The 11,989-nt window shown below is 41.0% G+C and overlaps 2 protein-coding genes across 2 annotated transcripts; both read right to left on the minus strand.

Moving 5' to 3' along the window:
- Window positions 1–930: 930 nt before the first annotated feature.
- On the minus strand, window positions 931–8,947 carry slc7a4 (solute carrier family 7 member 4). The gene is made up of 5 exons (XM_018668877.2): window positions 8,410–8,947; window positions 6,058–7,121; window positions 5,239–5,945; window positions 4,953–5,061; window positions 931–4,113 (listed from the first exon to the last, which is right to left on the minus strand). The coding sequence occupies exons 2-5, from the start codon at window positions 7,037–7,039 to the stop codon at window positions 3,896–3,898; spliced, it is 2,016 nt and encodes a 671-aa protein (XP_018524393.1). The 5' UTR covers window positions 7,040–7,121; window positions 8,410–8,947; the 3' UTR covers window positions 931–3,895.
- Window positions 8,948–9,346: 399 nt separating this feature from the next.
- dgcr6 (DiGeorge syndrome critical region gene 6) lies at window positions 9,347–11,929 on the minus strand. The gene is made up of 5 exons (XM_018668882.2): window positions 11,560–11,929; window positions 11,263–11,423; window positions 10,972–11,072; window positions 10,738–10,878; window positions 9,347–10,578 (listed from the first exon to the last, which is right to left on the minus strand). Exons 1-5 carry the CDS (start codon window positions 11,661–11,663, stop codon window positions 10,501–10,503), a joined length of 585 nt encoding a protein of 194 aa, XP_018524398.1. The 5' UTR covers window positions 11,664–11,929; the 3' UTR covers window positions 9,347–10,500.
- Between the last annotated feature and the right edge of the window lie 60 nt (window positions 11,930–11,989).

Genomic DNA, 11,989 nt, shown 5'->3' on the forward strand with positions numbered 1-11,989 from the left:
ACTGGATGGTTCAAAAAAGTGTCCAGAAGTTTATAGAAACATGTTAGTTGCAAGACAGTGCATGTAATTTTCTGCTAAGACAAATTGCACAAAATAAGATCATTACTACATTTTTGATTATAATAAAAAAACCAATTTAAGTATAGAAATCAGTAAAATGTTTAAATGTTGCTAAGAGGGTTCAGTGTTTAGCATCAAGTCATATGTATGAATGCTTGAATGGCCAGGCTTCACACTACTTACAAGTGTTTGAGTGAACTAGAAATCAGCATGAAATAATACCAGACACGAAGTAAAAAATTCACTCAGTCCTAGCTAAGTGTGGAGGAGGAGGAACAGCTTACCAGACAGCAAAAACTCTGAATGTGTTATAGTTTTTAAAAACAGGTGTAAAAACATTTTTACCCGGGGAAATAGAAAAAGGAGAGCTCTGCACTCATATGACAAAGTACTTTATTAAACATTCAACTTTTTAGTAGAAATGTACTGTTTGTATTTCTAATATCAAGTAATATAATGAATAAATAATTGGATCTACAGGTCATATCCTATCTTATGCAAGTCTGTCTGTAATGTAGCAGGTACACATCAGTCTTTGTTGTTAGCACGATCTGGTCCAGTCTAGGACACAGTAGAAATAAAAAATATTAACCTTAAGTGTTATCTGTATCTGTATCCTTGAAATTTTATGCATAAAAGTTGTATCATATATATACTGAATTTTATTTCATTGTCCGTATATCCAAGCTGAGATCATTTGTGTGTTTTGGTTTTCTGATTCTTCTTTTTATGAATATTTAGATAAGTGTGTTCCACCAACTCAAAGCTGATGTGACTTTTTGAAACTATTTCGAAAAAATTATTTATTCAAAATTTCTAAGATGTGATTCTCTGAGATGACACTTAAGTCAGAACACTCCACAATTCACATTTTTGTAAATGCTGCTTTAAAACATTTATTTTTCATTTATTACACAGTTGCTGCATTTTATAGAGACATACACGATAACAGAAAGATCTGAGACCTTAATGTGCAAGTACAGAGTATAATACTATTCAGAAGTAAGAAAAGAATTGGATAATTTGTAACTGTGCTTCCTGGCACAAAAAAGACAGAGAAAGAGGTGAGAGAACGTTGAGCTTAAAAAAGCACCACAGTATGAATATCTGTCACTGGCCCCGACATCAAAAGCGTAACTGTGACACAAAATTACCAGACAGCAGTTTTAAAATGGTGTGCAAAGTTGTACAAAATTCTCTTGAATCTGACTCCTTTTTGTAACTATGTCAAAATGCCTCCTGCTGTACACTCTCTTCCATGCTTGTGTTTTGGTTTAATAATTAAAAGCTTGAAGTCCTGTATAACCAACTTTTTTTTTTTTAATCTAACAGACAAATAAATTAAACAACTACTCCACCCAGACTACTTTAGCTTTGGAAGTCCATCTGCACTGAATACAACATGTTTAAGGCCATTGGTTTCTTATGTAACACATGCAAATACAAACTCAAATGAAAAAAAGTGATAGATTATTATTATATTGTATTTGGGATTAAAAAATAACGCCTCGTGTTCATTTATTGACACTGTGTAGGCTGTGGGAATGTTATCTGTTTAATATGAGAGTGGTCTCACATGTGTGCCTTTCTCTGATCTAGGTCAAGCTGCAGACTGGCGACAGGGACTGCAGCAAATCTGCTGGGATTACAGAGTCCCATCTCAGGTTTAACACAACCAGCCTCTGCCTGCCTACCAATATTTTACCCTGTGTGTGAAAAGTCCCATTCAGAAGGTTTGTGCTTGACTTATATTGTATATCCAATAATCTAATTTCCTCCCAGGTCTAACATTCTAATATAATAATACAATAAGCCAACAAAATCTCTATAATCTATGTGCTTTGATTTCTCATAATCTCATGCCAACAGGGAGTGAGGGGAGAGGGTTGCTGTCTAAATGTGCGTGAGAAAAACCTGGACAAGTGCAAGATCAGTGACACAAAAGAGAACAGGGTCATGGGATGAGATTTAGATTAAGTAAAGCACTGAAGTGTCGTTTAGCCAATTAAAAGGTGAACACAAATTACTTATGGAGACTAATCAAGGTATGTAAAACATAGTGCTTATTCATATAAGACGGAAACAAAAACGACAGCGACAGGAACAGGAGATGCACAAAAAAATGAAGCTAATGTCATCCATATAAGAGCAAAAATATGAATAGTAATAATAGAAAAATAAATACATACTATATATGAACATATTGGATTCAATAATTTGTCTGAAGCCACTATAGGCAGCACAGTCTAGAAGAGGATACACATTAATAGAGCCTGTAGTTTCTCCCAAGGCTTTGAGGAGAAGTAGGTTTGAGAAAAAGGCGAAAATATAAACTCACAAAAGTCTGTGCCTTCCTCTTCTTAACTAAAAAAACATGCAACAAATGGATGCATACTGTACTCAAGATGATAATTTCAAAAAATGCAGTGGGATCTCTTCTACCTTAGTAACAACAGAGTGACAGTTTTGGTGAATGTTGGTTTTCCAGCTCCAGATCTGTGTTAAAGGTGCTATATGCAAGTTTTTGCTATCGCTACATAGCCAACATTTAGCATTAGCTGTTTACTTAGCAGTCTAGAAGAAACATGGCGAGTTCAGCATCAAACTTCATTCTAAGAACCATCATCAGTGGTGGAAAGCAATGCCAATATTGACTATTGTTTTGCCTCTATTTCTATCACTTCTTTTCTTCTACTGGTGTTAGCATGCTAACCAGCTAGCCCCATCCCATCCCATTTCATAATACCACTTTGTGATGGTTGCTGCCTTCAAATGGAACTTGTGAGCTTGTGTTTATGGCATGGTTAAGTCGTGTACAAGGTATGCTTTCTGTTCAAGTGGTTGAGTTGTGAGAACACCGCAGCTAAGCAATGGCAACATGGACATTACTGTTGGTAACTAGAGGTCACAGAGACAATTTAGCAAACTAGCAGGTGGATAACGTAATGCAGGAAATGCAAGGGCATAACTGCAGAGGGGAAAATTAGGCCCTTTGGAATATCAGCATTTTCCTTCAAAGTATCTTAAAATTACAAAGAAAAATTCAATGTGACTAAAATTCCAATATATTCATTTAGAGTCCCATGAAAAATGAATTTCCATGGCTGCCACTATTTCTGAAAATGTCAGCAAACATGTCAGAACTAATAAACTTGAGTTCTAAGGTTGGGAGCACCACAGGAGGGGGCATTTATATGGACTCTTCATATGAACATGGTAAAAATGAACCCATTTGATGGCAGCAAGTGAGTCGCATCCAGTCTGCCCTCAGTCAAACATGAGAGGATGAAGAAGTAGCACTGCCCACCAGAGGGTGTATTCTAACCTCTTGTAAATGCAGCGATGTCTGAGGCTTGGTAAGTAAACAGCTGTTAATGTTAATGTTGGCTTTGTAGCTCACATACAGCACCTCTAAAAAAATGTAATCATTCTGTGATTTTACATAACTTTAAGTACAGTTTGTCACAAAGAAAGCACCATATATAACCTACAAGCACATGGATTCTGACAAAGTGGCAAGGTTGCAAGAAAAGAGCTGGTCTTAAAGGATATAACACAAGTTTGATGCAAGAAATTTACAGGACAGTAATAAAGCTCTCTACTGTACATTCGAGTATTACAAGATATACAAATATGCTTCACAACGAGACAGAGAGCGTGCATCCCATCCTGTGGTGTGCTTACATTTGCAGAGCAACGAGTACAGACTGTGGCAGGCCAGTCACACACTAAAGGGAGTGAGATACAGAGAGTAAACTAGTAATAGTACACTGCATGAGTGGGAGACATCAGATAACACCAGGCAGTTGTAATGATGACTGTGTTTGGTCACACATCATCTCTTTCCTGCATACTCCTCAGCTGTTGAGGCAGTGGAGGCATTGATGTGGTGCGCCGTGGTGTCCACCTGGCCATCGGGCTGGACAGACTGCACTGTTTCTACCAGGCTGCCGCTAGGTAGCACCACGTAGTGGGCGGCCATGTCTTTGGGCTGCAGCTCCCGCATGCCCTCTTTACTGTGCCAGATCCCATAGCCAAAATACACAAGGAGACCTGGGAAAAGGGAGAGCATGGGACACTTGTAACTGTAATGACTCAAAAGTAAAGTCAAGGCACACTAAACACAGGTGGGTGGAGAGAAAAGTAACTCCAAGAGAGTTTTGTTTTGTGTTATTCTTAGTTTAGGAAATGTTGGCCAATTTCATAGTTTATTCTCTATGGGCAAAATAAATGTATTAGTGTTCTAAAAACCTGTAACCACACTGTTAACTCTGAGTCAAATGAAGAAATCCCGTGCTGTTTTTCTGCACTAGCCATTATGGAAGGTAAGTGGCTGTTTCTTTCTCTAGGGAAATGGTTTCTGGGAGAGAGCGCCCAGCCTGTCAAGTGTAATATTCCACAAGTGTGCATCTTGTTAACTTGCTGCAGTCTGACAGTGGGGTTTAAATGGTTTACTGGTTCAGAAAAGCCTTAAGCTAATGCAGCTAATCACGCTTCTCCAGTGATCCCCCGCTTACTGACAGGGTTTTAAAGTGGTTTGACCACCATCTGCATCCTCAGAAGGTTGCTGACAAATGGTGACAACAACTTTTTGTGTTTCCGCAGAGTACCGAAAATGTTTGTTCATTCTGATGATGAAACATTTAGGTACACTGCGTTCTCTAGCAACAGAAGGCAGGCAGACGTTTTATGACAGTGCATTTAAACTACTTCCTGAGATAACAACCATTTCACATCATGTGTGCACTGTGGAGTTGTCTGCCGTTAAGTATCTAAAATCATCTCAATAACTAATCCACTTTCAGTAGCTTTAATCTACAAATGTATTTATTTTTTTGGAAAAGCAGAGAATTTTTAGGGGCCATTATGTTCTTTGCCTAAATCTTTCTTACCTATGGCGATCCACACAGTAAATCGAATCCAGGTTAGAGGGCTGAGCTTCATCATGAGGAATACATTAAAGAGGATACTAGCACTTGGAGTCAACGGAACCAGAGGTACCTGTACAACAATAAAACTTCAGTCACATTCCAATCATACAGTACAGGCTTTAAATAAATTGTCCCATTTAAATGAGATTAGCTGAGCATCATTTAAATCAACATTGTATAGCTTTACCTCACAATAACAGCTTTGTAATCATTTTAGTGGTGAGCTAAAATCCGTAAAGGAGCTCACCTGGAATGTTTTGCTTTCGGTCTGTGGCTCGTGAATCCATATGAGTGCCAGGCTGAGGACAAAAGCCAAGCTAAAAATCACTAGCAGCAATGCAAAACTCCAGACCGGCAGCTGCAGCTGTTTGTTACCAAATACCACCACAGCACAGAGGGACACTGCGCTCACTATCAGAGTCACCACGCAGAAGGTCACCACCTCGCCCGGCTCGCAGTCCCCCAGCAGCCTACCCAGGTAGGGTTCCCAACACGCCTTCAGCTGTCCCACCCCACGCCGCTCTCTCGTCTTCTGCCTCTCCACCAGCTGGAGTTTGTCAGAGAAGGACTCGTACTGCTTTATCTCCCCGCTGTCCTCGGTTATGGTCTGAGACTCTGAGGGGGCAGGGGAAGGCTCAGCATTGGGGTTGGGGGACGTGGAAGCGCTTCCCTTGGAGCTGGTTTTCTCAGGCTGGAAGCGCAGCACGATGACACTTGCTGCCACAAAAGTGTACGCCAAGAGCGTGCCGATGGACAAGAACTGAACCAAGGCTTCCAGGTCAAAGATGAGGGCCATGATGGCCATGAGGATTCCAAACACAAGTATAGCATTGACAGGGACTTTGGTGACAGGATTGACGCGTGCAAAAATGGAGAAAAACAATCCATCTTCTGCCATGGCATACACGATCCGAGGGAGGGAGAAAAGATTACAGAGCAGCACTGTGTTCATGGCTAGAAATGGGAACAGAGACTCATTATCAGAACATGACACAAAATATAGCACTGTGCAGACAATACTATTGCTAAATATAATGTACTGACAGCCATTTAAATTGACACTCACCACAGATAGAACCTACTGCCACAATCACTCCAGCCCAACTGTAACCACGGCGGAAGAAAGCATCTGCCAGAGCTGAGTTGGGGTCCAGTGTATGCCAGGGTACCATTAGCGTGAGCACTGCGGAGACCAGGATGTAAGCTGTTGCTGCCAATCCAAGGGAGATTGCAGTGGCAATGGGCACGGCTTTCTGTGGATTCTTTGCCTCCTCACTTGAGGATGCGATTACATCGAAGCCCACAAATGCGTAGAAGCACGTGGCTGAGCCTGCAAGTATTCCAGACAGCCCGAAAGGTGCAAAGCCTCCTTCTCTCTGACTCCAGTTGGCCGGTTCAGCCAGCACAAAGCCAAAAATCAGTATGAAAATGATGACACCCATACTGATGGTGGAGAAGATATGGTTGAGGTAAGAGGACACTTGAACTCCAAAGGAAATGAAGAACGAGGCAACAACTAGAATCCCTGCTGCAAGTAGGTCAGGGTAATGGGCAAGGAAGGGCACGTTCCACTGCATAATGTGTGTCTCCGTGAAGTTCTGGATAGCGTGGTTAAAAATGGAGTCCAGATAGCCACTCCATGCGCGTGCCACAGCAGCACCACCAATCATGTTCTCCAGAATCACATTCCAACCAATGAGAAAAGCCCAGACCTCTCCCATAGAAACATAGGTAAACATGTAGGCAGATCCTGTTTTGGGAATGCGTGCTCCAAACTCTGCATAACAAAAGGCAGCCAATAAAGACGCAATACCTGCAAAAATGAAGGATATGATGACAGCAGGCCCAGTCATGTCTTTGGCCACTGTTCCTGTCAGGACATAAAGCCCAGAGCCCACCATGCCACCAACACCCATCAGAGTCAGGTCCAGGGTGGAGAGGCAACGTTTCAGCGACGTGGCCATCATGTCATCATCCAGTGTCTTGAGTCGGTTCAGTCTCTGACAAAGGCGCACCGCTGGTGCGCAGCCTCTCGCGCAAGTTGCCATAGCTACAGAGTTAGACAGGCCAGCTGGACAGGATGGTGCTGTAAGAGTCACACTGGATCCATTACCTGTCTATGATGATGACCTGCAAGACAGAGCACAGGCACAATATTGACAAATGCATCCATCCAAACAGGAAAAGCTACAACAGGTTTACGTGGTTAGACTTGTTTAACCCCTTGTTTAACTGTATGTTTTGCATTAAGGACCGGACCACAGAATGATGATTAACCTGAATACATTACATGTCAAAAATGTAGCTGTATAGCTTGACATACTGTTGGGGTAGTGTTATATTTTACTCAGGGCTGTTGATGGACACATACTGTGGGTCTGTGTGAGGAACCAATCTGGCCACTTTGAACACAGAACTGTCGTCCAAGCTTGGCCTCTACACTTAATTAAAGATTGTGTAATGACAACAATGATGACACTAAATATTCAGTATTTAACATACTCTCTTTCTTATTGCACAACAAAATAAACATGCATTTTGTAGAGCTTTGGTGACTGTCACAGATGCAACAGAAAGGATCTCCTGAATTGTAGACCCAAATATTACATTTCTGAGTGTAACAGCAATATAGTATTAACATTTTGCTTAGTAAGGAGTTGTAAAAACAGGACACTTGCAGTGAGGTATGAATATGAAATAAAACTGGAAACAAAATGAATCCTACGAATCATCTGTTAGGCTGTTTCCAACTGTGAGTATCTGTTTTACCTAGGTTTTGCAATGAGGGCTTATCGTGTGGCACCAATGGGCACTCATCACTCAATGCAAGGCCAGACCACGTCATCTAAAAGGCAGCGCTAATGTGTAAAATAAAAACCCGACATGTAGTAACAATAACATATGCAGATTCTGTTTTTTTTCCTATTAGTTTATCTCTAAACTGTACGTTTAGTCTTCTCATCAGAAAGACACAGCATTCATCCTCCTGGTTCGGGCGGTGCAACATCTGATTCCTGCCCTCGATAGGCATATGGCGACAACAGGATGCCTGCGTTATAATTACGTAACGCATTATTCCCGTCTAGAAATAAACCCACCGCCATAAAATGCACGACACGCTTACACTGTAATATCAGGCTTAAGTATATGTATCCATGACCACATCTCGTACCGTGCACAGAACAGACGAAGACTGGAATAAGCGTCGTTTTAATTCCAAATTAATATTTTATTACAACATGGAAACGGACGCAAGTGAGGATCGTTAGTGCGTTAGACTTCCTCTCTCCTGGATGTAGCCCGCTGAAGAGCGACATCGCACTTTTCATTCGTGAGGCATTCATTTTTATTTAACTCCCCTGTATCCACAAAAGGAGAAACGCCAGGATTAACGCAACAAATACAAAGATTGCTTTACCGTTGTGGTTCAAGTTGTCTCATCTGTGCCGCAGGTCCGGTGCTGTTAGAAGTTGCCGGGATGCATTGGCTGGTGATGGAACAGAAGGTGCGCCGAGGAATAAAACCAACATGCACTGCCTGGTCTGCTTCTTAAAGGCGCAGTCACCTTTATACTCTTGCTGAGCGGGGGCTTCCCCGCTGCGCCCCACCCATATTACAGCAGAATGGGAGATTAGCCGGAGCCGGTAGAGGGGGTCCCCGGGCCCTGACTGCATGTGGTCGGTGAATATAAATGTGAACATGTTTGACAATCACAAATGCAATACAAGTAAGCAGCTTAAGAAAATGAAATCAACTTAGTCTACAGTATATTTACACAGCTCACATGACAAATGGATGTCATAAAAGTCAAACACAACATGGAACAGGTTCAAGTGTCAACTTGGAAAGAAGTCAGAAGTATTCCTGAGCAAAGGCAAGTATACTTCATCACCCCTAGTTTTTGAGACAGGGGACAGCCATTAACGCCATGGTGGAGACCTAAGAGGCCATATGCAGAATGGAGGTGTATTAAATCACAATGTAGTCAGGTGCCTGACCATGGGGCCTTTATATGTGACCATAAAAACCATATATTCAGTCAGTAGCCAGTGTATAGATGAATGTGATATAAGACCTGCTGCTGGACCTGGTCAGAGGCTTGGACCATTTACAGTATGGCATATGTGTGACGAGGATATATAAGGGGGTGGGAGGACACAGTAAACACAATATATGATCATATCTATCTTAGTTTAAGGCACACTAGGCCTAAGTTCTTAACTGGAAAAAACAGGAATGTGTTGCCAATCTGTGATGTTGATCCAATTTATAATCTGGTAAAAACAAAAAACAAAAACAACACTTAAATTTCTGCTAGTTCTTACAAATGAAGAAAATAAACTAATACAAAGAGGTTCTGTTCAGATGCAGATTTATTTTTTGATTATTTTATCCAATCAAGCTGCAACTGGCTCCACATGGAGTGATGAGCAGTAGCCGTCTTCAAGCGAAACAATTTGGAACACAGTGCTACTCACATACATCACTAAAAGATTTATATCAGTGCTTAGAGAACTCAATTCTGTTGAATTGTTTACAGACCACAGGCATTTTGAGAAACTTGCTTTATGAATTTTGTGGTGTAGAATATCACACTGAAATTTATAATGCTCTCGTCCATTCTGGTTTTGTTCATACTGTATATCATATCAGTAGCTAAACTCCCTATTGTTTATCTATTTATTTGTTTGTTTGTGTCAGACAATTAACATTAACCACTCCTGACATTTTAAAAATATCAATGTGAATGTACTGAAGTTAGCTCAATACCTAATTTGAACCCCTAACCTCAAATACAGTTCAGATCAGAGCCAGGACACTGGAAATGACACATTTCACCTTATTTCTTCTTTATATATTTGAAAGCAACATTGTGATGGGAAGCTACTAGTAGCTAATTATGTGTACAGTGGCTGATTTAAATAAACAGGTTTTCACACAACCTTCCACAACATCTTTCATAACTGCTGAAAGCAATAACGTGGAAAGTTACAGAATTTGCCTTTATATTTGGTGTCAGAACACTACTGCTGCTCAGTTTGGTCTCTGTGTACACACAAAGGAATAAAACTTTGCTTTTCACCTCAAATGTTGCTGACTGCTCTCTTACAGAGGCACTTATGAAGAGATCTCATTGGTCACAACATTACTTCCAGGTACAGTCATCTCTGTTCATTTCATTATGTCCATAAAAGGACTCTCAGCAAAACGTCCTAATTTCACAATGCGTGACATGGCATTTAAGTGCTTTTCACAACCTGCTACAGCTCCCCTTCACTAGTTAAAACCTTTTACTTGAATACTTAAGAACCAGCCTTCTCCAACAGGTTCATAATGGTAAAAATAATTAAATTCAGGACAACAGGTGTTCAACACTTTCTGAACTTGGTGCTTCTTACAGACAGCAATGTTAAATGCTGACCACAGCACAGTGAATCTCACTATAACTGGAAAGTGAGCACACAGTATCTGTTTCTTTTGGCACAATTAGGCTTCTTTCTCATCTTTCTCATTGAACTCCAGATTGTGACTCCTTCTGTTGAAGCTTGAGGATCAGTTCAAGTAGATTCATCTGCATTGTCAGCTCCTGAAACACACAGTGGTTGAAGAGCAATAAGTGAGGACATACATCGCCACCTGCTGGACATTAGTCTGCATCACAAAGTGCATGCTCTCTTTGTTATCCTACATTTGAGGCGTTACTATGCATTTTAACTGCAGTGAGTGGATGGGTATAGAGGTTAACCTGAGGATTAGTGGTGATATAAAACCCAGGGACTCCCGCCTTCTCCAGGGTGTTTTGCTGGTCTATCACTTTTTGATCTATTTCTGCGACAATCTTCTTATCCATCATTCTTTGTTCCTCTCGCACACGAATGTCCAGAGCCTGATGACACAACAAATAAGCTATTAGTAAATCAAAAAGCATTTAGCAATAATCATTGTCCCAATCAGAGGCGTGAGGATTTCACTGCCTTACCTCTAGCTCTGCTTGTTGGTTTGATTTGAGAAGTGCAAGGTTGTGAGACTTGCATGACTGCAGAGCGTCTTTGTGTTTTCGTGTCAGATCTTGTTTGAGTGCTACATGGAAGAAGAACAACCAGTCAAGCATCACACGGACATCTGCAATTACCACCTCACATCAAAGGTCTGTTTCAAGAGGCAGGTATTGGTACTTGAGAGTTTTTGGTTTACTCAGCAATTATCCAGGTAACATCTACAGATTTGCCTCTTGGAACACTGGGTATTTTCTGTTAAACAGAGCACCGACCTTGGTGTTCACAGTGCAGCTTTTGCCTCTGGTTGTATAGATTTTTCTCCGTCAGATGCTGAATATCCAGGAGCCCCTGCACAATCTCATAAACCGTCCCGTCTATGAGTGCCAGAGCTAGGTCACTCAACGTATTGTAGGACAGGCGCTGCTGGAAGGAGCTAACCATGGAGAAAAAATAATCGTCGAGATGTGGTTAATAAATTGTCCACACAACTAAACCTGAAAGATTTGTCGCTACAATCAGTTCTCTAAAGTCTGTGAATGAAGTCCTTCATGAAGGTAAGGCGACATTACCTTGGTAAATCTTTGACTAAAGTTTGCAGTTCAGACAACAGGTAGTAATGTCTTTCTTGTTGTTTTGTAGAATCACCGCCAATGACTCCGGGATAACCATCCATCTCCTTAACAGGGAAGATGAGAACAAGAGGACGCTGTTCAACGCATTCAGCTAGCTAGCAATACCGGTTTGGGCTAATTTCACTATTTTTATATTTAAAAGTTCCTAGAAACAAGGCAATATATTGTCTTTTACAGACTAGCCTGCATCTAATGATGTCCGTCAGTTAACTAAACGCACTTTAAGTTACAAAAGCAACGTGATAAGGAAAAAGTGATTGTTTTTAAGCTGTACGGTTGTAACGTTTTGTTTATTAGCTTACATGCACTTCAGAGAGGACCCTAAGCTGCTGGCTGCAAAGATGCCTGTCTGTAAAGTCGCAAGCAG

Source organism: Lates calcarifer, linkage group LG13 (genome assembly GCF_001640805.2).
Source record: "Lates calcarifer isolate ASB-BC8 linkage group LG13, TLL_Latcal_v3, whole genome shotgun sequence".
Classification (NCBI taxonomy): domain Eukaryota; kingdom Metazoa; phylum Chordata; class Actinopteri; family Centropomidae; genus Lates; species Lates calcarifer.

What these genes read in the sequence shown, in the direction of transcription:
- slc7a4 (XM_018668877.2), bottom strand. Translation starts at nt 7,039, where the DNA reads ATGGCAACTTGCGCGAGAGGCTGCGCACCAGCGGTGCGCCTTTGTCAG. An exon ending in CCGAAAGCAAAACATTCCAG is followed by an intron (nt 5,062 to 5,238) that starts GTGAGCTCCTTT and finishes ATTGTTGTACAG; the next exon opens with GTACCTCTGGTTCCGTTGAC. An exon ending in TACTGTGTGGATCGCCATAG is followed by an intron (nt 4,114 to 4,952) that starts GTAAGAAAGATT and finishes CCCTTTTCCCAG; the next exon opens with GTCTCCTTGTGTATTTTGGC.
- dgcr6 (XM_018668882.2), bottom strand. Translation starts at nt 11,663, where the DNA reads ATGGATGGTTATCCCGGAGTCATTGGCGGTGATTCTACAAAACAACAA. An exon ending in GCTGCACTGTGAACACCAAG is followed by an intron (nt 11,073 to 11,262) that starts GTCGGTGCTCTG and finishes TCTTCCATGTAG; the next exon opens with CACTCAAACAAGATCTGACA. An exon ending in ATATCACCACTAATCCTCAG is followed by an intron (nt 10,579 to 10,737) that starts GTTAACCTCTAT and finishes TGTGTGTTTCAG; the next exon opens with GAGCTGACAATGCAGATGAA.